The sequence below is a fragment of the Emydura macquarii genome, unplaced genomic scaffold, assembly GCF_026122565.2.
Source record: "Emydura macquarii macquarii isolate MOO-44397 ecotype Brisbane River unplaced genomic scaffold, CSIRO-AGI_Emac_v2 contig_1790, whole genome shotgun sequence".
Classification (NCBI taxonomy): Eukaryota; Metazoa; Chordata; order Testudines; family Chelidae; genus Emydura; species Emydura macquarii.
In genome coordinates this window covers 911,866-937,468 of record NW_027131927.1, presented here as the reverse complement: position 1 = coordinate 937,468, position 25,603 = coordinate 911,866, and the positions used below count along the sequence as shown (strand labels likewise).

At 63.4% G+C, this 25,603-nt stretch overlaps 1 protein-coding gene across 4 annotated transcripts; it reads left to right on the top strand.

Moving 5' to 3' along the window:
- On the top strand, positions 1–24,878 carry EML2 (EMAP like 2). 4 transcript variants are annotated; one of them, XM_067556490.1, is made up of 22 exons: positions 1–12; positions 4,589–4,771; positions 5,699–5,831; positions 7,514–7,627; positions 11,004–11,032; positions 11,279–11,408; positions 11,960–12,109; positions 12,612–12,681; positions 12,945–13,055; positions 13,652–13,747; positions 13,841–13,975; positions 18,283–18,382; positions 18,682–18,836; positions 19,088–19,213; positions 21,192–21,323; positions 21,569–21,636; positions 22,121–22,209; positions 22,504–22,601; positions 22,970–23,057; positions 23,688–23,783; positions 24,080–24,210; positions 24,743–24,878. In XM_067556490.1, the coding sequence occupies exons 2-22, from the start codon at positions 4,615–4,617 to the stop codon at positions 24,866–24,868; spliced, it is 2,334 nt and encodes a 777-aa protein (XP_067412591.1). In that variant the 5' UTR covers positions 1–12; positions 4,589–4,614; the 3' UTR covers positions 24,869–24,878. The 4 variants fall into 4 exon arrangements, with proteins under 4 accessions (XP_067412591.1, XP_067412590.1, XP_067412592.1 ...); XM_067556489.1 differs by lacking the exon at positions 1–12 and adding an exon at positions 327–440; XM_067556491.1 differs by lacking the exons at positions 1–12; positions 7,514–7,627 and adding an exon at positions 327–440.
- Positions 24,879–25,603: the final 725 nt, after the last annotated feature.

Genomic DNA, 25,603 nt, shown 5'->3' with positions numbered 1-25,603 from the left:
CTGACAGGAGGGGTGAGGGGAGCTCAGTGAAGGGACAGAAAGAGGAAGTGCAATGGGGGAGCTCAATTGGGGGGCTGAGGGTTGGACCGGAGGGGGGCAGTGGGGGTAAGGGGGCGGGGCGGGCTGCAGGGTGGGCTGAGGGGGCGGGGCGGGGCAGAGGGGGCGGGGCGGGCTGCAGGGTGGGCTGAGGGGGGCGGGGGGAGCGCGGGGCGGGGCGCTCTGCGATGTCTCCGCTGCCAGGCCGAGATGATGCAGGCGAGAGGCGGTTGCCATGGGAACGGGAGGCAGGGAGGGACCGGCAGGGAGGGAGGGAGGCGCGGGGCGCGGGGCGGAGGGCAGCGGCCGGCGGGGCCGGGCCGGGCCGGGTGCGGGCATGGCCGAGCGGGCTCCGGGCTGCGCTGGCCCCTACGACACGGCCTCGCTGCTCCAGTTCTGCAACGGTGAGTGAGCGCCGGCGGACTCTGCTGCTGCCAGCGGGCTGGGGGCGCTGGGTGCTGCCGGGGCGCCTGCCAGCCTGGCCCTCGCTGCCCCCAGCCGTGCCCGGGGCTGGCCCTCTGTGCCCCTCCCCCCCACACACAAGCTGTGCTCGGGGCTGGCCCCCTGCACCCCTCCCCCCAGCCGTGCCAAGCAAGACCTGGCCCCCTGCGCCCCCTACAAGCCGCCCTCTAGCTCCATCAGCCAAGCCCAGGGGCCCTTCTGCAGGTGGCATGCTCCTGATGCTCCGAGTCCCCTTAGCCTCCCGTAGGTGCTCCGGGGGGGGGGGGGAGCAGCACTGCTCTGTGCCTGGGGGGCACACCAGGTTGCAGAGGAAGCCGGTTTCTGGGGAGGATGCAGCAAAATGGCATTTGGGCAGGATTCGCTCTCGGGCAGCACCGAGGCTGATAGCTGGGATGGGCAAAGAGCCGGTAAATGGGAAGGTGCCGTGCAGACAGGGGCAGCTCTGCTGATGCCCCTCAATCCCGACCCCACAACCCCACTGCTGTGGCAGCCCGGGCCCTCTCCTGCACTGATCTTGCTTTGCCCACCCTGTCCAGATGCTGGATTGCTTTTGCTTCGATGGCCACACAGAAATGAATAAACACCCTGAGGAGGGACTCATCTGAGACCCACCGAACTCGCTGCATGTGTGACCTTTCCCAGCCTTTGCCCAGATTGCAGCAACCCTTTTCCCCGGCAGGACTCGGGGCTCATATCCAAGCAGCCTGGGAATTCCATCTGGCCCCGGCGCGTTGGCACATGACCCTCAGCGCCTCCCCCTTGAGTGCAGAGGGGACTCATCTGCTGCCAGGAAAGGGTGTGGGAGAGAAAAGACTGGACAGGGCCATCCGTCAGCTAGGTTCCTTCACATCCTGCTGGGGAGTACATAACCTGGTTCCCCCAGCACTCCTTGCCAGGGCCCCAGAGATCCAGCCCCTGTTCTTACCCCAAGTGGCCGAGCAGTGGGAGGAGCTGGCACCGCCTGGCGCTGCCCCAGACTCCATTGTGAGTAGAATAACACACCTCCCCATTCTCTGGCTTTTCTCGGCTTACAGCACTTCTAAGCCCTTTGCAGTGTCTATACAGGAATCCTTCACCCGGCTTTGCGATGCAAGCGTCTCTGAGGTGGGGCATGGAGCAGTTTATACAGGGGTCCCTTGCCCGATGTTGAGATGCAGTCTCTTCTGGGGTGTGGCACAAGGCCTGTTTATAATGGGGTACTTTGCCCGACACTGAGATGCAGCTGTCTGTGGAGAGGGGAGGGGCACTCCTTCCCGGCACCTGGAGCACCTGGTACTCCCCTTCCCCAGTGCCAGGACCACCAGTTCCCCTCCCTGGCCCCCTAGTGCCAGCCCATCCCCACCCTCTATCACGCCAGGCCCTCCCTGTGCCCTGGGCTGCCTGGATTCCCCCACTCCTTCAGTAATGGGACTGCCTGGCATCTGCCATAGCGCCGGTGCCTTCCATCATCCCTCCTCTCCCGCCCCAGATGCCAGGGCTGCCTGGCACCCGGCTCCCCAGCTCCCAGTGCCCCTCCTCGGCCCCCCTGCAGCTGATTCCCCCCTGGGCAGGTTCAAGGTCAGTAACTGGGGTGGTGCCCGACACAGTCCCGGCTCAGGTGCTCTGGTTGCAGCGTGTGGGTGGTGCTGTCCTCCAGCCCAGGCCCCCAGCCCCAGCTGTTCCCACTGGAGTGGTGCCAGCCGGAGAGGAGCGGGTGGCTGTGGCGGGGCGGCAGCCATTGGGCTGCTGCCTGGATGCTGCAGGGAGGGCGGGCCGAGGAGTGAAATACGATTGCAGAGGAGAGAGCGGGCAGGGACGGAGGAGCCACCACTGCAGAGGCCGGGAGCAGGGTGGTGGGGAGGCGCCCAGCCAGGGCACGGGGCCCCAGGGCAGCTCCCAGCATGACAGGTGGGTGCTCCTGCCTGCGCCCGCCCTGGTGTCCGGGCTGCAGCTGGCTCTGCAGGGAACTGGGGCAGCAGCATCTAAGGGATGGGGGAATGGCAGGTTCCAGGCTCTGCCCGGCGGGGGGCAGTGGGGAGGGGGCACTGAAGGGGGAAGGAGGGAGGGGGTTGTTTCCGGCTCTGATGGGGACCCGTAAAGTTCTGCGGAACCTGACCGTGCAGACAACTGAACTTGTCTCCAGCCAGGCTGGGTGGCACCAGACACCCCCACCCCACGGCCCCCTCCAAGACCCAGACCCATCCCCCACCAAGGCAGAAAAGAAACGTCCCCGTGAACTATCCACCCTGGATCACAGCTGGGGTATGGGAGGGAACCTGGCTAGCTGGGCCCATTGGCCTGATCCTGCCTGTCACTCATCTGCTTCCCTGCATGCTTGGGCATTTCTGGGGGTGCCACTGCCTGGGGGCCAAAGCCACTGTAGGGGGGCATCACCGTCACGAGGACCTGGCTGCCCCCTGATCTCAGCTGCTCACCCAGGGCCCACCCAGCCAGGCCGAGGGGCCCCTGCAAGAGTCAGTCCCCCCACTTCCTGCCCCCAGAGGAGGATGAGCCGGGATCATAGTTCCCTTATGTGAAATGGGCACAGCAAGTCATGGAGCAGATGGCTTGAGTATGGGCATGGCCGGTCAGGGGCACTCGGGGGTGGGTCTAGCCAGTCGGGGGGGGGGGGAGGCACTCAGAGACGGGCATGGATGGTCGGGGGCATTCGGGGGTGGGCATGGCTGGTTGACTAGGGAGGTCATTGGGGATTGGCATGGCCAGCCCGGGCGGGGAGGGAATTGCTCAGCGATTGGCATGGCTGGTCAGAGGGGTTGCTCGGGGATGGGCACAGCTGGCTCAGATGGGTGCTCCCATCTATGCTGGGGATGGTCCATGAGGCGCTCCCCAGATGAGTATCTCGGGAGTTCCCGGGGAGCGGGGGGCATTCTGTGTCTGTCGCAGGGCATCAGACCCTGTGAGAGAGTCTCAACTTTGTGCCTCACCCCACAACGTCTGGCCTATCTCTGCATGGAGGTCCCAGGTGAAGGGGGGCCGCTCTCTGCCCGGCCTGTGGGCCCTAGGGCTGGGGTCCCCGTGTGGGGTGGGCGATGGGTGTGGGGCCAGGACAGCTTTGGCGGGGAGGGGCTGGCACTTCCCACTGAGCAGCAGGATTCTGGGCAGGGGAAGGGAGGTGTCGTGGTTATTTCTTGTCCCATATCAGGAGGCGGGAGGGACAGATAGCATCTCCCCCCACACACCCAGAGAGGTATGGGGGGGGGGGACTTCTAGGCTGGGACTTCTGGGTTCTCCCCCTGGCTCTGGGAGGAGTGTGGGGTCTTGTGGTCAGGGCAGGGGGTCTGGGAGTGAGGATTCCGCCGTTCTTTCCCCAGCTCTAGGAAGGGCGTGTTGTCTAGTGGTTAGAGACAGCCTAGCCACATGTATCAATGCCCCCGTTTGGATTATCTGCAGAGCGCTGGACACGGGCTCTCCCTACCTAAAAGTCTGAGCTTCTCCTCCTCCCGCAAGGACAGTGCCCATTAGCACGGAGGCTGGAGCAGCCTTGGGACCATGTTAGCGGAGGTTTCACTGGCACAAAATTTTGCAGTCTTTTCCACAGAGCAAAGCAGCTAAGCCATTGGCCTGTCCTGTTGAATTCGGGGCTCTGCTCCCAGCTCTGCCTGCTGGGACCCTGCCAGTTCCCTTGGCTGTGCAGGAGGAATTGCTGCCTCCACTACGGCCGTGGGAGGCGGGCGAGGCTCAGGGAATAAGGGTCGGGCAGTGCACAGAATACGAAGAGCTGGCATCAGAGTGCCCAGGGCTGCCGGCTGGGAGCTCAGTGCCCCTCCCCGTGGCTGGAGGGCTCCCTTGTGTCCAGCCTGTGTCATGTTTTGCCAGGACTGTGCGACAGGCTGAGATACAAGCAGCTGGTGTGTCCCTGAGATACTAACATGGCCCAGGCTCCAGGGTCCCATCGCTGAGCCTGCAGCTCCTCTCACATTGGCATCGCCTGGGAGTCTGAGCTCCATGCCCCCCCCAGTTCCAGGTCATTGATGACGATGTTATGCTGGTGGAGGGGGAGGATCCCAGGGGGCTGTCTTTTGTTGGGGGAGCAGGAGGGACCCAGATCCCAGGGGCAGCAGTTCATCAGTCCCTCTGCTTGCACCCCCAGATGATAGCCTGTCAGGCACCAGCAGGATGGAGGTGGACGATCGCATTTCATACCTGGAGCAGCGGCTGCAGCTGCAGGAAGACGAGATCCAGGTGCTGAAGGCAGCGCTGGCCGACGTGCTGCGGCGCCTGAGTACCTGTGAGGAGAACGGAGTCAGCCTGCAGAGGAAGGGGCCCACAAAAGGTACCAGGTTCCAGGGCTCTTCCCTCAGGGCTGCTCAGCTCGCACCCTGGGTGCTCTCTTCCCAGAAAGCCCCTCTCACTTACCTTGTATCCAATCACCTGCTTCGCTGAGCCTGTTCCAAGTAGGATCAGCACCTGCTGACAAGGTGTGGGGAGGGGGGGCAAATCCCACCTCCCACAGAGCCCTGGCCCCTGACCCTATCCCATGATCCCTGAGAGCTCTGGCAAGATTGAAAGGCCCCACAGCCATGCCCCATGCCAGGCAAAGGCGCAAGCCCACCTCCGAAAGGAGCTGTCCTCAATGGCAGGGCAGAGCCAGGAGGGCTGGATGGTTACCCCTGTCACCAAGGGGAGAGGCCAAGCCCCACCTCGAGGACGGGGGGGGGATGGGGGAGGCTGAGCCCCACAGAATCTGGTCAGAAAGGTCTGAGCCCCATGGAGCCCCCCCAGGGCGTGGACAAAGGTGTATGCTCCCCCCTCTGCCACCTCTGAGATCTGCAGTCAGACCAGGAGGGCGGCTCTGACAGCCCCACAGCTGGTGGTAGTCCCTCCCCACCCGCCCTGGAGTCCCAGGGCCCAGCCTGGATCCCTCCTGCTCTAGAAGGAGTTAAAGGGATGGGGGCGGGGGCCTTGCTCCCCCTTGAGGCATGGAACTGGGGCTGAGGCCGTGCCAGTAGGGGGAAGTTGTGGGGAGGGGGCTGATGGGGGAGCCCAGCCAAGCATTTCCCATCACACCCTGTGGGGCTCAGTCAGCAGAGAGGGGGCAGGAGTGGGGCTGCCTCCTGGGGTGTTTCTTCCCACCCTCCACCCCCTGATTGGGAATAACCAAGGCTGCGGGAAAAGTTCCCCAGCAGATTGCGGGCAGGGGGAGGGGGGGCTGGAGCTCTGAGCAGTGACCCCCCCCTGCTCTGTCTCCCCACCTTCACAGTGTGCCAGCTGCTCAAAGGGCTGCCCTCCAAGCCCATCCTCAGCAACGGGATCCTCCCGCCGAAGAGATCCGGGGGTTACTCCACCTCCCCGTCGTCCCCCAAGAGAGAGCCGGCCCACGGTGCCGCCAGGAGGTAGGCACTGGTCCCCAGCCCACCCTGCGCTGGGGGTGGGGGGGGCTCTCATGGGCAGGGAGGCCCTTTGGGACACTGAGGTGACTCTGTGGGGCAGGAGCCTTCTGCATCAGGGCTGCTCCGGGGCCTGGGGGAGGGGGAGCTGCGGTACAGCCCCAGAGCTAGGGGTCGGGGGTTGCAGTTCGGGTTGGGGAGCAGAGCTAGGGGGTTGCAGTATGGCCCAGTGGGCGGGGCGAGGGGTCGCAGCAAAGCTGCTGGGGTTGGACTGGGCAGAGGGGGCTCGGACACTGGGAGCACCCAGCAGCTGGGGTGGGAAGGTGCCGTGCGCGAGTCTCCCTGTCTCTCCGCACCCGTCCTGCTCCTCTGGGCTGGCCCAGGCCAGCCGCTAAGGGGCCTAGAACCGCCCCCCGCAAGTCCAGGCCTCCCGTGAGCACAGCCCCAGGCCCCCCTGGTGCTGCACCCAGCCAGGGGTGACAAACCCCAGCTGGTCTCCTGCCCTGCTCCCAATGCTCCCAATGGGTGACACCCCCCAGCATCAGGATTGGGTCCCGAAGGCTCCATAGCAACAGCTGCTCCTGCCTTCGCCTGTTCTTGTCCCAGTGCAGCTGGCGTGTGTCCCTGGGGGCCAACGGCCGGGGGGGCCGGGGGCTGGTGTGGAGATGGAGGAAGGAGAGACACAAGGGCCACATCCTGAGTGACACCGATTTACCCCATCGCAGGGGCCAGGCCTGCATTTCCAGCCAGGCTGCCCCTTCACAGGAGGGAGGGAGGAAGGGGAATTAGGGTTTGAGCAACTTCCCCATCCCTGCCACCCCACGTCCAGAGCTCCGGCAGGGCTAATGCTGCTTGGCGTCAGGCTGCCAGCTGGGGGATCTCTAGGGCCAGAGGACTGGGCAGGGGTTTGTCAAGCGGGAATGCGCGTGTCGGATGCAGGGGCGCAGCTGGGGGGTTTTGTATCTGTACTGTGCAGGGCTGGGGGGGCCTGAAACAGCTTAGCAGCTTTGGAGAGTCTGTATCTCTGCACTGTGAGTCTGGGTTGGGGCTGCCTGTGTGTCCGTGTGTCTGGCCTGTGTCGGGTGGGGAAGGGGCAGGTTTCTGTGTGGTCTCCATAGCTGTGCCTAGTAGGGGCGGGGTCTCTGTCTGTCAGCACGGATGTGCTGGTGCACTGTGTGCCCAGGCCCCGTCGCTGTGGCATGGCTTCCGTCACACTCCCCCCCCCCCCCCGCCCGCCAGCAGCTGCGGGGTCACGTCTTGCCTCACGCCGCTTGCATTGCTGCACCCCACTGCTCCCCTGCCCCGGCCAGTCACTTGTGGGGGAGCCCAATGCCTGGGCACGCGGAGAGGGGGGAGTGCGGTCACAGATGTAATGGGGCCGGAGGGGGGTGCGCACTGGGAAATTAAATGCCCAGAAATAGAATGGTGAGCGTCTGGCGTAGCCACCTGAGGGGCAGTAGGCTCCCTCCACCCTCTTGGCCCCCCTTGCTCTGGGCAAACCCAGCCTGACCCCCCGTGCAACCCCCTTGCTTCATCCTTCTACTCTTGCACCTTGCGGCCCACCCTCCTCTTCCACTCGCCGCCCTACCTCTTGTGCGCTTACACCCTGTCCCCCTTGCTGTCTGGCTGGCTGCCCCCCCACCGCTGGCTGGCCCCCTTCCGGCTGGCTGATGCTCTCTCTCCTGCAGCGGGCACACCTGCCCCTCCCCGGAGCGGCCGGCCGCGCTCAGACGCGACTGTTTCAGGGAGCAGAGGAGCCGCACCACCTCGTCCAGCAGCTCCTGCAGCGGGAAGCGTGATGGGTACGTGTCTCCGCCTCTCCTCCTGGGGCAGGGGCCAAAGACCCCACCCTTCCTCCTGCACCCCTCTCTGCCAGGCTCCTACCCGTGCTCTCAGCCCAGCTACGCAGCCTGCGCCCTCCTTGCCGGCTGGGCTGCCTCCCTGCCACGCTGGGTCCTAGGCTGTGCCACAGGGCAGTGGGGCGCTGCGCCCAAGGAACCCCTGGCACTGCTGGACTATCCATGGCAGGGACCAAACCTGCAACCTCAGGATCTGACCTCACGAGGCTCGGCCACCAGAGCCGCAGGATCGGCCCCCACAGCTGCCTCGGAAATGGCCATACACAATTGAAGCCGCTAGAGGGCACCAAGCCGTGCTACATTAGCCGGGATTGGATAATATGACAACCGCCCTGATGCCCAGAGAGGCCCTTTGGGGATGGGGACAGGCCAGTGGGCCACCCCACCCAGGGATAGCCCCTCCCTGGGGCCCTGCAGGGCCCCCATCCCTTCCCCCAGAGGATGCTAGTCTGTCCCTGGAAGTCTTCAGCAGCAAGCGGGTGGCTCCTGCAGCGAGATGCGTCCTCCTCCTCCCCACACCGACCTGTCTCCCTGAGCCCCCAGGTGGGGTGGGATGGGGCGCTGGGCAGGCGCTGGCCATACCAGGGCAGCGCAGGCAGCCAGCCAGTCACCACATGGTGGCATCCAGGCCGTCCAGCGGCCGTGACCCCTCTCAGAGGGAGAGACGTAGGGGTTTGGAGCCAGACCCCACCTGAGCTCAGGGAGGCTGGGGTGGGCCAGGTTCGGAGGGGACGGGCCCCGGGGCAGCCCAGCCAGACGGTGGAGTCCAGGCGTGAGGCTGGGACCCAACACCAGGTCGGCTCTGGTGTTAGTCTTTGGGTCTGTTTGGGGGCAGTTTCAGGACATAGTGCCTGGAGGGGGTGCTGGGCCGCATCACCACGCTGGGGAAGCTCGGGGGGGGGGACCTGGCACCGAGGTGGCTCTGGGGAAGGTCAGGGTGCATTGGGGTTCAGGCTCCAGTTTGACTCGGGGGGGGGGAGGGGGGATTGGAGCATGGTACCAGGGGCATCACTGGGGGCTGGGAGGGGGTTGGGGGAGTTCAGGGCTAGGGTTCTCAGTGGGTTGGGGGGCCAGCCCTGAGGAGGCTGGGGTGGCTTAAGGCTGAAGGGAGCTGGAGGGATTGGGGTGGTCCAGCACTGGGGGGGGGTGTTTGGGAGCGATGTCTGGGGGTGCTGGGGACCTGGCATTGGAGGGCTTCTGGGAGGGGTCATTCAGGGATGTGGGGCTTGGTGCTGGAGGGTGTCTGGAGGTTCGGGGGCTGGAGGCAGGCCAGGGAGACTTGGCACTGTGGGGCTGGCCCTACAGATGTCTGGAGGCCTGGGCCTGACTCAAGAGTATGGGGGGCCAGATGCTGGGTGGTTGGGGGCCTGGCACTCAGTAGGGAGGGGTCTGGCACTACAGGAGGGAAAAAGAGGAGGCGCCCAGCACTGGGGGGTGGTGCTAGGGATGTCTGGAGAGGTATTGGGACCTGGGGGTGACTCGGGGGTGTGGGCAGGCCAGCACTTGGGGAGGTCTGGCACTATGCAGGGGCCGGCAACGGGAGGCTGAGAGTATCTCAGGCTGCAGGGGTCTGGGAGGGGCTCAGGATTCCTTGGGGTGCAGGGGCCCTGGCACTAGAGGTCTAATGCTGGGGGTTGCTGCAAGAGACTGGGGCCGACAGCACTGGGGGCTGTCACTGGGGGCGACTTGGGGTGTGGAGCTCAGACACGGGGATGTCTGGAAGAGGCCGGGGTGACTCAGGGTGCAGGGGGTCTGAAAACGGGATGATTCAGAATGTGGGGGTCCAGCACTGGGGGGGCTGGCACTGGTGGCTGGGCGTGGCTGTGTGTATGGGGGTCTGGTGCTGGGGGTGAAGGGGTACAGGCATTTGTGGTGAGTCAGGGGTCCAGGCGCTGGCTGGGGCACTGGGGTTGTGAGGGGCGGGGCACTGAAGGGCTGGGGGGTGACTCAGGGTGTGGGGGGCTGGGAACTGGGGGTGACTCAGGCGCTGGCGGGGAGTCTCTGGGGCTCGCCCAGCCCCGCCGGGGCGGGCTGCGCGGGCTGGGACTGGAGAAGAGGCCGAGACTCTCTCCGGTCCCAGCCTCCCGGGGGTGGAGCCGGACTCGGCCCGTCCGGGAAGCGCCCAGGGCCGGGCCCAGCCCGCAGCTCCGCCCCGGCAGCCCGGGTGGGGGTCAGGACTCCGGAGGCACCGCAGCGCAGCGCAGCCGGCACCATGCGGAGGGCGGTGGCGGCAGGGGCCAGCCCCAGGTAACCCCCCGCCCGCCCCACCTCTTCCCGGATCGGCCCCGGGGTCACGGCCCCCCGGCCCCGCGCTCAGACCCCCTCCCCTGGAGGGGGGGGCTACTGTAGCAGCTATAGACACCCCCCCCGCCAGGCGCCTGCCCCCCAAGCTCTGGGTGCAGCGGGGTTGGGCCCCTTTCCAGAGACTGCGGGGGTGGCGCTCGGGCCGGGTGCCCAGGGGAAGTGGGGCAGGCGGAGTGGGGGGGATCCTGGTTGAGACAACAGGGCAGGCAGGTGCAGCAGGGAGGGGCAGAGGGGAGCTGTGGGGCAGGCAGGTGCGGCGGAGGGCAGGCTGGTGCAGGGGTAGGTGGGGGGAGAGGCCATGGGGTAGGCTGGTGCGGGAGGGGCAGTGTGGGGCTGGCTGGTGTAGTAGGGATGGACATGGGGCAGGGTGGGGGAGGGGCAGGTTGATGCAACCAGGTGGGGGAGGGGCAATGAGACTGGCTTTTGGAGGGGGGGGCAGTGGGGCTGGCTTGTGTGGGGGGAGGGGCTGGCTCATGCAGAGGGAAATGGGGCACTGGGGCAGGCTGGCCCAGTGGGGAAGGAATTGTGGGGCTGGCTGGGAAAGGGGCAGGCTGGCGGGAGTGGGGAGGAGGGGCAGGCTGGGACTGGCTGGGGAGGCATCAACTGTTGTGCCCCTTGCAGTGGTGGAGATAAAAGCTACAACGACAGATGGGCCGGGAGCCGCCCTGTGCTGGGAGCCTTAACTCCTTCCCGGCTGGGAGTTTCCATCCTGGCCAGAGGGAGGATGGGCGTCTGACTGTTTGTGTGGGGCAGGGGTGCCTGGGGTGGGGGTGGGATCTCTGGGACAGGCTAGGTGAGCCCCACAGTAAGAGGGCCCCCCACACACACTTGCCATTGGCCACCAGAGGCCTGAGGGAGGTGGCCCAGGGTGTCAGCAGTTTTTTGGACGGCCCTGAGCCCCAGCGCTGCTGGCCCCAAGTGCAGGGGACATCGCCCATGCTGGCGTGGGGAGGAGGTGGTATGATGGGATGCCAGTCCAGGTCCCTGATGTAATAGCTCCGTTTCTCTCCTGCAGCAAACCCAAGGAGGCCACCTTCAGTGCTGGTGAGTGGGTGCCCCGCAGCACGCTGGGCAAGCGGGAGGGAGGGGCTATGGGGCAGCCGGGAGGGGGACAGGTGAGGGAGGCCCCGATAAACAGACCTTGATTCTGTGGGACGGCAGGAGCAATCTCCGGGTGTGCGGGGGGCTGACTGTGGGGGATGGGGGGGGTAGATCTGCTCCCTGGGGTGCTGGGGGGGGCAGGGGCAGTGCCTCCCAGCCCCCCTCCCCATGAGCCCTGTCTATACGCAGAGGATGGCTATGTGAAGATGTTCCTGCGGGGCCGTCCCGTCCCCATGCACGTCCCCGACGCCCTCGTGGCCACCTACAGCCTGGACGCCAAGCCGGAGCTGCCGCCGAAGAAGCTAAAACTGGACTGGGTGTATCCACCACTCGCGTCCCTGGCCCGTGGCTAAGCCTGGCAACCCGTGTCTCTGGCTGTGACCCCCACCTTGGGTGGATTGGGCCCCGTGGCTGCCTCTGGGCGGGGCCAGGAACCGCCACAAGTTTGAAATGAAACATTTTTCAACAAAACGTTTTTTGGTCCTTCGGGCCTTGTTTACACAGACACGTCTGACCAGTTACACCAGTATCACCAGGGGCCACGCGCTTCCTGAGGCCTGCCGGCTAGCCCTATTTAGCAAACAGAGCTTAAGAACAGGTCTCTGCTGGCACCGGGCTGAGAGCCAGGACTCCTGGGTTCTATCTCCAGCTCTGAGAGGAGAGTGGTAGCTAGTGGTTAGAGCAGAAGGGCTGGGAATCAGGGCTCCTGGGTGACGGGGGAGGGGACAGATCACATCACTTGGTTCCTCAGTTTCCCCTTCTCATGGAGTTGAGGGGGCTGCGGGGTTATTGGCTGCAGACCAAAGGTGCTGGGTGGGCAGAGGGGATGGGAGCCGCCTTGCCCTCTTTTCCTTGACCTGTTGCCCCCAGCTATGGGTACCGGGGCCGCGACTGCCGGGCCAACCTCTTCCTGCTGCCCACGGGGGAGATCGTCTATTTCGTGGCAGCCGTGGCCGTGCTGTACAGCGTGGAGGAGCAGCGCCAGCGCCACTACCTGGGCCACAACGACGACATCAAGTGGTGGGGAGAGGGGCACAGTGGGTACCCAGCGCCCCCGGTGGGGGTGGGTGTTGGGAGGAAGGTGTCACAGGGCAGCGGCAGCAGCACCTGGGCCTGGCCTGGATCAAAGCCAGTGCCCTCTCAAAGGGAAAGGCCCCACTGTGCCCCATTCCTCCCCCAACCAGGTCAGATCGGAGCTGGTGCCCTCTCAAAGGGAAAGGCCCCACTGTGCCCCATTCCTCCCCCAACCAGTCCCTTGCTCAAGGGGAAAGGCCCCCTGCCCCATCTCCCCTCCCCCCCCAAACCAAGCAGCCCCACAAGGCCTTAGGGATAGCAAATGAAGGGGAAAGGGGAGGGCAGAACTTCAATCCCTGCCCCCTGGTGCGTCTTGCTCCAATGTGGGTTGGATGGTAGTGGATGGGGGGAAAGTTGCCCAAGCCCCCCATCCAGCGTGCCTGTGGAGAGCTGAGACCCAGCAGTTCGTGTCACTTGTGGAGTCTGAACTTGCTCCTCTCTCCCCTAGCCTGGCCGTGCACCCTGACATGGTAACCATAGCAACGGGGCAGGTAGCTGGGACGTCCAAGGACGGCAAGGTGAGGAGGGGGGCACCTGTGGGGTCTGCAATAGGGGGCAAGGCAGATGCCTATGGGGGGGAGGGTGGTGCTAGGAAAATGCCAGTCCTGGAGGTGGGGTTATGGGGGCTGGACGGTGGAGGGGTCTGCTGGGGGGTGTCTCCCCATTCCCAGGGCCCAGCAGCTGCTGGGGAAATTTGCCCCTGCCCCCGGTGAGCAGTGGGGGGGCTGGGCCAGGCTGACAGTCCGCCCCCCCTCTTCCCCCTTCCCGGCTTCCCCTGCAGCCGCTGCTGCCCCACGTGCGGGTCTGGGACTCGGTCAGCCTGAACACGCTGCACGTGCTGGGCCTGGGGGCCTTCGACCGAGCCGTGAGCTGCGTGGGATTCTCCAAGTCTGTGAGTGACCTGCCTCCCCTCGCCGGCCACCTGCTCCTGCCCCCTACCTCAGCCCTGCCCCCTGGCCTATTACCCAGCCCTGCCCCCAACTCATCTCAGCCCCACCCCCTTACCTGCCCCTGTCCCCGCCCCCCTCTTACCTGCCCCAGTCCCTGTCCACTCACCACCCCCCTATCCCCTCACCTTCCCCTTGACCCCTTCACCACAGCTGGGGTGCTCTCTTCTGTCTCTTAGCCCTGGAGGGGGGGCGAAGCTGGCACTTGGCCATCCCTGGAGGAATCTCCTGGCTGCGGGGTCCTGGGGGAACACACGGGGTGATCCCCCCCACACCCCACTGAGCCTGCCCTTCCCCCCTTCGAAAGGGGGTGTAGGGAACCAATGACCCAACTGCACTGCCCCCCCCCCCACCCCCCGTGGCCAAAGTGCTGGGAGTGGCAGGGACAGGAGAATGGGGGGAGGAGGGCTGGTGAGTGGGGGAGGCAGTGTTGAGGGGGTCAGAGTGTGCGGGGGGGGACAGAGGATGTGGGGGGCCATGTGCACAGTGTGGGGGGGTCAGCAGGCAGAGGGTGTACTGACCCCCGCTCTCCTCTCCGCAGAACGGGGGAGGGCAGCTGTGCACCGTGGACGACTCCAACGAGCACGTGCTGTCGGTGTGGGACTGGCAGAAGGAGCAGAAAATCGCTGACGTCAAGGTAACCCCCTGCACTCCGATATTTCCCCCCCCCCCCCCCGCAACATTTCCCTCCGGCACCCACCCCCCTCACACTCTCCCTCTCCCCCCGCAGTGCTCAAACGAGTCGGTCCTGGCTGCCACCTTCCACCCCACGGAGCCGGCACTGCTCATCACCTGCGGGAAGTCGCACATCTACTTCTGGAGCCTGGACAGGGGCAGCCTGAGCAAACGGCAGGGTATCTTCGAGGTGAGGAGGGCCCGGGGGGCAGAGCCAGGGGGCTGGGAATTGGGGAGCCACTGGGGCTCTGCCATAGGGAGTTAGGTGGCACTGAGGCCTTTGCCCTCATAAGGGATTCGGGGGTTCAGTCCTGTGCCCTCAAAGTTGAAGGCGGGGGGGGGGGGCTGAGGCCTGTGCCCCAGTAATGGGGATTTGGGGGTCCTGTTCCTGGCCTGGAGGGCAGGTCCTGGGTCCCGGGCTGGGTGGGGCAGGTCCCTGGCAGAGGGCCGGCAGGGCAGGTCCTGGGTCCCGGGCTGGGTGGGGCAGGTCCCTGGCAGAGGGCCGGCAGGGCAGGTCCTGGGTCCCGGGCTGGGTGGGGCAAGTCCCTGGCAGAGGCCCGGGAGGGCAGGTCCTGGGTCCCGGGTTGGGTGGGGCAGGTCCCTGGCAGAGGCCCGGGAGGGCAGGTCCTGGGTCCCGGGCTGGGTGGGGCAGGTCCCTGGCAGAGGGCCAGCAGGGCGGTTGCCCTGGGTTGGAGCCTCCCATCCTTCCTCATGTGTCCTCTGCATATTTCCGCTCCGGGATGTGCCGAACAGGTGCAGCCGGGACAGTGATACTAGCAGGCCCTGTTCGCGGTGCCTTGCCCCTGCCTCTCCTCTCCTGCCCTCAGGGCGCACGGCCATTGGTGGGGCGCCAGCACTGCTACCCCCTCAGGTCTTGCCCACTGCCACCGTGTTAGGACGGGAGCCACCTTCCTTCCATCAGGCGCTCCGTGCCTGATGCTAGTTGACGGGGGAGGAATTAGTCCCAGTCAGTCGTTAGGTTAAGTTCGTTCGGATGAGTCCAGTCTAGTTTTCGTTGTTAATAAGAATTATTTGTGGTCGTGGCGGAAGAAGGTTGGTTTCAGCGGTCATTCCACCTTCTTACGCCCATGTCTGGTGCCTAAAATGCTCGGAGGAAAATCATTTGCCGGCACGTTGTCAGGTATGCAGCACATTCGCTCCCCACGCCAGGAAGAAGAGAGAAAATAGACTGCAGGCTTTTCTGTTACAAGAGGCCTCGGTCACTAAAGCTTTTGGGATCCGGTAGCTCTAAAGGATCTGATGTTAAAGATAAGAGACTGGAGTCAGCTCCGACCAGGTCCAGATCCAAGAAACCATCCGCATCAGAGACAAGAGCTTGGGCTTCAGTGCCACGCTGCAGTTCCAGCTCATTCTCAGCTCTGGCTTTAGCCTCGGTATATGCCACGTTGACCTGGGTCTGAACAAGCGACCCAAGGATCCGCAGCGTGTCTCAGGAGTGTCTACCACAGTTTCCCAGAGGAGAGAGGCTTTAGATTGGTCTATGTCCAGCAGCTCTTCGGATCACTCACGTTTCACGGATCCGAAGTCTGGACAAAGACAAGAACACCCAGTAAAGCTGATGGCTTCAATTCCTCTGGATCCTCACCCCTCTTCAGATCTGAGCAGATTGCATTTCCCACCGGGCAAAAGATGGAGGCTAGAGGTCTCTGGGGTTATCACCACCCCCTCAAGCCCTTACAGGGCCACCAGGGGAGACCTTTTCTCCACCTTGCGCGGAGCTCCCTGGTTGCTTCGATATTGGATTCAGGATTGGATCTAAAGTCAGATGTTGAACGAGGTCGTGTGCTTATGCCTCTAGGAGAAGCTTGGACCCCTTACCTGGGAACTGACTAAGGAGGGAGCCTCGGAGTCTGACAATGGAGTCACTCCAGCTTGGCTGGTGAATTGTTCTAGGCTGACTACAGCGGACGATGCTTTAACCTTTATGGCTCTCTGCTAATCTAAGGGCTGCCGAGGCTGGGATCCAACTGATTAATAAACCCGACTGTTGAGAAAACGCTGCTTGAGTGTCACTGCAAACAGCTTGGTGGGGGGCATCTGTCTCTGCAGAGGGGACCAGGCTGTGCCAGGAGTCTATCTCCGCTGGGCAGAGTTCACCGAGTGCAGCAGGAGCCTGGAGCTCAGAGGTTTGGTCTCCGAGGCGGGGATCCCAGGTGGCCGGCCCTGGAAGGAGAGTGAGCCCCTGGGGACCCTGGCCCACTGACAGGTGCTTCCAAATCTGGAGGTGTAGCCCTGTTCCTGGGGCTCTGTGATGGGGGGCAATCTTCGACCGTGTGAAAGAGAAGGGATTTTCTCCCAGAAGAGAGTTCTTTGAAAATCACTTTTACCAAACAGAAGCTGATGCTACAGCCCTTTCCAAGGGTCATGTATTGTTTGAATTACTGGGCCTCATGGCATTTAGAGCAGGAGTAACTCCATACGCCAGGTTCAGAATGGGGCCACTCCAATTCTGGCTCTGAAGGAATTATAACCCACTGCGGAAATTATGCTAAAAATACTCCGTGCCAAAGAAAATTCAGCTTTTTCTAGCGTGGCGATTACACCTTTGAGGACGTTCTGTGCCTGTCTCATTCAACCCACCTCCTCCTACCTTAAGAGTGACCACAGACCCATCCAAGATTGGTTGGGGGGGGGGGCATCTCCACAGCGTTGTGGTTCAGGACCTTTGGAGATTCAGAAAATCTCTGTTGCACATAATCATGCTGGCACTTGCGGGTGATCCGTTTGGCTCTGGAGGTTTTTCTCACACAGATACGCAATGCGGTTACCCAGGTAGCAATGGGCAGTGTGGCTGCTGTATATTACGTGAACAACTGGGGAGCATGGCGTGCGATCAACCTCACCATCCTGCAAAGCAATAAAACATTGGATCTGGGGTGTTCCGTTTACCATTTACCCTGTCCTCTGACCTGTTGTGGGAGAACACAATGAGATGGCAGATCATTTCAGCAGGGTCTCGTCCCAGATTCACGGGTGAGCTCTAAAAGATTCAGTATCCAGAGTATCTTCAACGATCGGGGGTTTCTGGACGTAGTTCTGTTTACCACTGGACTTGAGAAGAAATTACCCTGTTTTTGCTCAGGAGCAGGTTGGGACAGTCAATCGTTGACAAACGGGTTCCTCTTAGCTTGGGGAAAAGATCTCATGTCTGCATCTCCCCCCAGTTCCCAAAGTTCTAGCGAGAAGAATACAGGATTCTGCCTGGATGATCTTGATTGCTCCAGCGTGGTGGGGACAACCGTGACACCCCTAGCTACCCCACTTATCCAGCGCCAAATACACAACGCTGCGGTTGCCAGAGGACCTGCCCTGACAGCAGCAGAGGCGAGTCCTCTGCCTAGATCTCAAATCATACATCTAACAGCTAGGGAGACAGGACGTTGAGGGATCTAGAAAAGTTCCTTTCCATTGAGAATCAGCAAATTCTCATTAGTGCTGGAAAACCCTCTGCCAGGAGAAATTATGACTTTAAATGGAAAAGATTTTTTATATGGGCAGCTAATAAAAATGTGGACCCAGTTTCATCCTGTGTTCAATTGATTTTAGAATATCTGTTGCTCTGAGACATCCTCTTTTATCTTTATCCTCTGTTAAAGTACGTCTAACAGCTTTTGCATCAGCCCACACTCCTATTAAGGGCAAATGCATTTTCTCACACATGCTGGTGAAGAACATTGTAAAAGGCTTACTGAATCTCTGTTCTCCAATCCCTATGTGGAAGTTGAATTTAGTATAAGCTCCTGTCTTCCTCTCTTTGAGCAGCTACAGGATTGTTCCCTGTTTCATCTTTCTGTAAAGGCAGTCTTTGTACTAGCAATCACTTCTGCTGGAGTTAGTGAGCCGTGCACATTGTTGGCACAACTCCCCGATGCTGCTTTCCATAAAGACAAAACAGTTCTTAGACCGCATCCTACATCCCTTCTGAAGGCAGCTTTGGATTTCCAAGTTAATCCAAGTGTAAACTTACCTGTGTTTTCTCTTAAATCTCATACAAGTAAAGGGGATTCTAGGTCACATGCTGTGGATTCAGGAAGAGTGCTCTCGTGTTATCTAGATCGAACTAAGGACCTCAGGTCGCCTCCTAAGTTATTCGTTTCACGTAGGGGCCAGGCAGTTCCAGCACAGTCCCTATCTAGAAGGGGCAGACTTTGTATTGCAGAGTGTGACAGGTCAGCTTCGCATTCCTCTCCTGCTCCTCTTTGAGCTCATTGTGCTAAAGAAATGGCGGCACCAGCCGTTATTGAGCTTGGCCAGGCTGCTCCATGGAGCACAGGTCACGCTAGACAAGACGTTGTGTGTCTGATCTGGAAGCAGACCAGGGGCTGGGTTTGGCAGAGCAGCCCTTCAACTGCTGGGCAGTTACGACTCTGCCCCCTTTGTCCTCTCCGGGCGTCCCGCTTGCCAAGCCGTCCCAGGGGTGGGAACCTGCAGAGGCCGGTTACAGGGAGGTCACCTGTCTTCTCCTCCTCCCCCCAGAAACACGAGAAGCCCAAGTACGTGCTGTGCGTGGCCTTCACCGAGAACGGAGACGTGGTCACCGGCGATTCTGGGGGCAACCTCTACATCTGGGGCAAAGGTCAGTACCGGGTGCAGGGGGGGCATTGGGCGGTGGGAGCTGCCCTGGGAGAGGGCATCGGTGTTGGGGAGGGAACTGGCTAGGGGGTAGAATTCCAGGTGTGGGGAGCAACCAGAAAGAGCATCTGGATTTGGGGGGGAGGGGGTGGGTGGCTGAAGTCATAGCAGCACAAGGAGTGACTCCATGATCCCCCCCCTCGGGGACCCTAAATTACAGCTGCCCCTGTGGGGGGGGAGGGGGAGGAATATGTGGTTCCCAGTGGGGGGGCTCTCCCTGCTGACTGTGCCCTTGCCCAGCAGGGGGGAACCGGATCAGCCAGGCGGTGCTGGGGGCGCATGAGGGTGGCGTCTTCGGGCTTTGCGTGCTACACAATGGCACCATCGTCTCGGGCGGTGGCAAGGACCGCCGGGTCGTGCTCTGGGGGCGCGACTACCAGAAGCTGCAGGAGAATGAGGTGAGGGGGGCCGGTGCGGGGGAGCAGGTGCCATGTCCCCTTCTGCCCCGAGCCCCCACGGGGGTGCAGTGTTCCTGTGGCCGCACAAGCAGCAGGGGTCAGGAGGGAGGATGGGCAGGAGCCAGGACTCTTGGGTTCCGTCCCCGGCTCTGGGAGGGGAGTGATGGGTTAGAGCTGGGGGGTGGGGGGAGGAGGAAACCTGGGTTCTATCCCCCAGCTATGCCCGTGGCTTGGTGCTGTCCTCTCCCTAGGTCCCAGAGAGCTTCGGGCCGGTGCGCACCATCGCAGAAGGCAAAGGTGACACCCTCTTCGTGGGAACTACCCGCAACTCGGTGCTGCAGGGCTCGCTGGCCACCGGCTTCTCCCTCCTGGTGCAGGTACTCCTCCCGCCCCATGCAGGCACCCACCCCAGTGCAGGTCCCATCGTCACAGATCCACTCGGTCAGTGCTCTGGCCCCAGCTTTGGAACAGTCTCTGGGAAGCCTCCAGTCAGTGCAACAGACCCTCTGGGGTCTCACTCTCCCTCCAGGGCAGGCCATGCAGCCTCACCACCTCCTTAGGCGGGACCCCTGGGCCATCAGCCCCTCTACGTCCCACCATGAGCTCGTTCAGCGAGACCCACTGAGGCAGACCCTGAGGGAGACTCGTCCCATCCTGGGGTGCAGCGCAGTCCTTCGCCAGCACCTGCAGGGGGTGCTCACAGCACGGGCGCAGTCGGGGTTATGAGGCAACTGGACCAAGCGTAGAAAGTCCTTGGTCAGCGGAGAGATGGAAGTTACAGCCTGGCCCGTCGGGATCAGCCCCGAGCCCAGCCAGGCAGTGTGACCCCCTTCGCTCCCACTCTGTCCCTCTGTGTCATCTTTGTTCAGGTTCCCGGGCCCATCCCACCTGGCCCCTCCTCTGTCCTTCGTTCACAGCTGGTCGGACCCGGCTGGCTTCCTATTGTTAGTTGCTAGGTACCAAGTGTCCGGGTGGTGGCGTGTGCCATCATCTCCCCATTGACCTGGGCCCCCAAACCCAAGACTGCCAGGCGCCATTCACATCTGCATCTCTAGGCCTCCCCCAAGAGTAACCAGCCCTTCTCCACCCCCTCGGGGACAATGCAGCATATGGGGGAAATTGAGACACAACATACAAAATGTTTGCAGAAAATTCCCTCTTCATCACACCCATCCCCTCCCCCTCTCCCCTTCACAGGTACCCATCACCTCCTGCCCCCTCCCCATGCCCTCTGCGGGTATCCATGTCCACCCCCTATGCAGTTTGCTGCCCTGCCACAGCCTGGAGCAGGAGTCGGGGGTGGGACAAATGGTGCTGGGACAGACTTCCCAGACAGCCAATAGAAGAGCCCTGTGCTGGCTCAGCCACTTCCCCCTAGTCTTAGTGGATCACAAGCTGAAAATGAGTCAAGACTCTGACAATGTTGCAAAAAAAAAAAAAAAAAAAAAAAAGCAGACATCATTCTGGGGTGTATCAGCAGGAGCGTTGTAAGCGAGACAGGAGAAGCTCTTCCGCTCTGCTCCGCGCTGATCCGACCACAGCGGGCGTCTTGTGTCTAGGTCTGGGCGCCACATTTGAGGAAGGATGTGGAGAAAGTTCAGAGAAAAGCAACAAAACTGATGAAAGGGCTAGAAAACAGGACCTGTGAGGGGAGACCGAAAAAGTTGGGCTTATTTAGCCTGGAGAAGAGAAACTGAGAGGGGGACATGAGAAGAGTTTTCAAGCACATACAAGATTGTTACAAGGAGGAGGGTGAAATATGGTTCTCGTTAACCTCTGAGGATAAGACAAGAAGCAATGGGCTTAAATTACAGCCAGGGTGGTTTAGGTTGGACATTAGGAAAAGCTTCCTAGCTGTCAGAGTAGTTAAGCCCTGGAATCAATTGCCTGGGGAGGTTGTGGGATCTCCATCCTTGGCAGTTTTTGGGAGCAGGTTGGACCAACACCTGTCAGGGATGGGCTAGTTACTATGGAGTTGCCCGCGACTAGTTGCCCTCTCGAGGTCCCTTCCTGTCCGATGTTTCTATGATCCCCTGGGGGGAGGGAAGGGTTTGTGAGGGTCTTGGGTGTGGGGGTGAGCATGTGAAGGGGGGGCAGGGGAGGAGGGGGTCACACCCATAGTGACATACACAGCACATAGAAAACAGTTGCAACCTGGTTTGTGAGTTGTGAGCCAGGACACCTGGGTTCTGTGCCCAGCCCTGGGAGGGGAGTGGGGTCTAGTGGTCAGAGCAGGGAGGGGCTGGGGCCAGGACTCCTGGATTAAGCCCGCCTTGCTGAAGCCCGGGGGGGGGGGGGGCTCCTGGGTAGGAAAGGTCGGGAATCTGGGCACTGAGCAGACCCATCTCTCCCCAGGGTCACACGGAGGAGCTCTGGGGTCTGGCCACCCACCCCAGCCTGGACCAGTTCCTGACCTGCGGCCAGGACAGACAGGTCCATCTGTGGAACGTGGCCACCCGCCGGCCATTGTGGAGCAAAGCCATCGAGGTGCGCGGATTCGGGGGAGGGGGGGGGGCTCGCCTGGGACTCACGCTGCCCTCTCCTGGCGCGTGCTGTGAGCTGCGTCAGCTGCCAACCGCCTCCTGCAGGAGCCAGGCTGGGAGCATCTTGTGGTTGGGGAGCGATTCACTGCAGCCGGGAGGGGGAGTGCGGGGGCATTTGCTGCAGTGGTCCCAGGCCCGGAGCGATCCCCCCCCCCCATTTCTCTCTCTTTCTCTCTCTCTGTCCCCCAGGACGCAGCCCGCTCAGCTGGCTTCCATCCCAACGGCTCGGTGCTGGCGGTGGGGACGGTGACGGGAAGGTATTGGGGGTGGGGAGTGGAGAGGGCTGACCCTTTAGGGCACTGCAGCCCCACGGGGAACCCAGGGAAAGGTGGGGCGCGGTGCAGGTTCCATGCCGCTGCCCCAGCTGGCGGTCCCATGATGGTGCCCTGCATCCCCGCAGAGCCCAGTGGGGTAGGCGGGACTCAGGCCTGGCGTGGAAGTAGCACTGTAGTAGCTCCCCATTGGGGCTGGAGCGACCCCCCCCACTCACAGCCCATCCCCAGGCAGCTGTGTCGGGGCATCCCCAGGGAGAGCTTCGCCAGCCAGCTCTGGCTGTGCTCCCTGCGGGCAGGATGGGCAGCTCCCACCCGGGGATCTGCACCCTGCGGCGCCCGCCCTGCCGGGATCCCAGGGAGACCAATAATCCTCCATCTTCGGGCCTGGAGGAGCGTGTGCCAGGCCCGGTCTCTCCAGGTGTTTGTCAGGGTCCCTGGCCCACAGTCACATTCTCCTCCCCGCCAGGTGGCTGGTGCTGGACACGGAGACACGGGACCTGGTCACAATCCACACGGACGGCAGCGAGCCCATCTCTGTCGTCAGCTTCTCGCCAGGTAGGAGACGCCAGGGGGCTGGGGGGCCATCTAGGGCTGGGCTGGCAGGGAGCTGCAGGTCAGGATTGAGGGGCCCTGCCAGAGCTGGGGGAGGGGAGCCCATCTCGTCGTGCCTGGCTTGATCCCGCACCTGCAGCCCTTCCTGTCCCCGATTCCGGTAGCTCCTCGGCTCCCGTGGAGGGACGTCCCCGCTGGAGTCGCTTGTGAGCAGCCTCCATCTGTCCCTGGGCCGGGCCCTGCTCTGCGGCCCGTGTGGCTCTGCCCAGCTCCCCCTCTCCTTCTCTGTGCCCCCAGATGGCAGCTACCTGGCCGTGGGCTCCCACGACAACTTCGTCTACGTGTACGCTGTTTCCGAGGGCGGCAGGAAGTACGGCCGCGTCGGCAAGTGCTCGGTAGGTTGGTACTGGTCGGGGGGCACCCCACAGGGCTGGGCAGGGAATGGGGGGGGTTGCTTTGCCCCCTGGGGGCTCTGCGGGGGGGGCAGCAATGGGGCTGGCGGAGCCATGCCCTGCAGCCCAGAGGGCGGCCAGCGGGGGCACTGCCGAGAACCTGCCCCGTGAGGCTCACCGCAGGGCTACCCGGGATGGGGGGAGCCAGTCGGGGGCCTCTCAGGGCACCTCTAGAACCAGACCCTTGTTCTCTCTATAGCATGGGCACCCCCAGAGTCCTGGGTCGCCCGCCTTCCCGTTAACCCTCTCCCCTCCTCCCCAGGGTCAGTCATCTTCCCTTCCCTCCCCTCCACTAACCTCCTCACCCCCAGGGTCATTCCAGTTTCATCACCCACCTGGACTGGGCGGCCGACAGCAGCTGTTTCGTCACCAACTCTGGGGACTATGAGATCCTGTACTGTGAGTGTGGCCTGGGGTATGCTGGGGAGCCGGGGCCCACTGGACACTGTGCCGGGAAGCCAGGGCCCTGCTTGGCGCCATGCCGGGGTCCTGCTGGGCACCACCCCTTTAAGGGCAGAGGTAGTTTGCCCCCAAGGTGGCAGAGATGAATCACACCAGGGCAGGCGTGATCTTTCCTCCTGGGAAGGGAGAAATAGTCCCATGTCCCCGGTGGGGCATCTCTGCAGTGGGTAGCCCATGGTGCCCCCATTTCCCTGGGGGGTCCAGGGATCCCCTCCCCATACTCCTCAGCCTGGAGAGTAAATGGTTAATGCAGAAAAGTCCCTGGGGAGCCCAAGATGCAACCAGCTCAGGGCTGGGCTGGGGGGACCGGGGGGCCAGGACTCGGGGGTTCTGCTCCTGGCACCGACTGGTGGCAGGGTTGTGCCCTGCTTCTACCCCCCTAAGGGGGGATTATGGGACCGTCACCCCCGAGGCGGGGCTGGGAGACCCCCGGGCCAGGGGAGTATCCTGGGCTGCTGGGGCCAGGGGCTCTGTGGCTGCTCCGGGTGGCGTCTCCTTGCCCCTCCCATGCTGGAGGGGGGAGAGGGGCGCAGGGTCCCCTGCTCATCCCTGCCCCCTTGTCTCCAGGGGACCCCGCCACCTGCCGGCAGATCCCCAGCGCCGAGGTCGTGCGCAACCTGGAGTGGGCCACGGCCAGCTGCGTGCTAGGCTTCTGGGTCTTTGGTGAGTGCCGGGGAGCTGCGGGGCCAGCCCCCTTCAGGGCAGCCCGCCCCTGTCACCAGGGTCCATGGACTCTGTGGTGGGGGGAGGGAGACAGGGCAGCTGGCTGGGGGGTGGCTGGTCCCACTGCGTTGAGGGCCTGTTTGGGGAACAGGGCTGGGGCTGGCTACAGGGGTTGGGGTGGGCAGGTGAATGGAGGGATGGAGAGCAGGATGGGGGGCCCGGTCGGGGAGCGGGGGTGCTGGGGGGCCCCGAGGGCAGGCCTGGCCTGGCCTGACCTGCCCTCGCTGCCCCGGCAGGGATCTGGCCGGAGGGCGCAGACGGGACGGACATCAACGCCGTGTGCCGCTCCCACGATGGCAAGTTCCTGGCCTCCGCCGACGACTTCGGCAAAGTGCACTTGTTCTCCTACCCCTGCTGCCAGCCGCGGGTGAGCCCCAGCGTCAGCCCTTCCCCCGGCGCCCCATGCCCCCTGGTGCCCCACACAAGCCGGGCCCTCCCCATCCCCTTGTGCCCTGAGCCCCAGGGCAGCCGCAGGGACTGCCAGCCATGGCCCCCTGTGTCTCTCATTGCCCCCAGCTGCGATGGGCACCATCTCCAGGCAATGTCTCCTCTGGGTCCTTCCCTGCTTCTCCTCCCCCCGCCTCCGGTTTGTGACCCCTGCCCCCCCCAGTCCAGCCCCTCTCGTGGCCCGTGTGCCCCGCCCCCGAGCTCCACGACAAGCCCACCCCAAGGGCTCAGCCTTTCCGCAGGCAGGGCCCCCCCGCACCCCAGTGCCACCCCGCAGGGCTCTGGGAATGGCCCGGCCCCCCTGCACCCAGGCAAGCTGTCAGCGGGGTCTGAGCTCCTCTCGGGATCTGGGCTGGGAGCAGAGCCCCGGGGAGCGCTCGGCTGACGCAGGCCCCTGGGGCTTAGTGAGATCTCCCCCCCCCAGCCTTGACCCCTGCCCGTCTCCTTCGCAGGCCCCGAGCCACCCGGCGAGTGGACACAGCAGCCACGTTACCAACGTTGCCTTCCTGCCCGACGACAGCCTGCTGCTCTCCACCGGGGGCGTGGACACCAGCATCCTGCAGTGGCGCCTCGTCTAGGGGCCGGGGGAGTGGGGGGGGGGTGGAGAGGCACCCAGCAGCTATTCCCCCGGCGGGGGGGGGGGGGCTCGCATAGATGGGGGTGGGGGGGGTCCCATTAGCCCTCTGGGGGCAGCAGGGGGCGTGTGGGCAGGGAGATGTATTTTCCAGAGATCTATATATGAATCGAGTCTATATCCAGAGCTATTGCCAGAGCTATATTGAAAGGCTGGAGGTTGCACAGGCTGGGGTGGGACGGGGCCCGGGGGGCGGAGTCAGGCCCCGGAGGGGAGGGGGGAACTGGGGCACTTGGTGGGGGGAGGGTGCCTGGCGCTTGCCCTTTCTTAGGGGGCTCAGGCTCCCCTCCCCTCGAAGGACCAGGGAGGAGGCTGCATGGGGAATATTCGGGGGGCTCGAGGGTCACACGTGTTGTTTCTGGTGGGGGGGGTGGGAGAGGGACCCAGAATCCACCCCCCAGCTAGGAGTGGGGCTGTCTCTGCCCTGCCTACCCCCACCCGGCTGCTGGGCATGGAGGCCGTGCCTTCCAGGGGACTCAGTAAACGGCACTGGCAGATCCTGACCCAGGATGGTGCTGATGGGAGGGGAGTGGAAGGGGGCTGCAGCAGCGACAGGCAGAGCTGAGACTAGAACTGTGCCCCCCCCCCCGCCGGAGCCATGGGCCAGTGAGAGCTCTTTCCATGCACAGCCAGGGAAGGGGCCCTCCGAGGGACGGGGAGGTTGGTCTGTGCTGGGGTT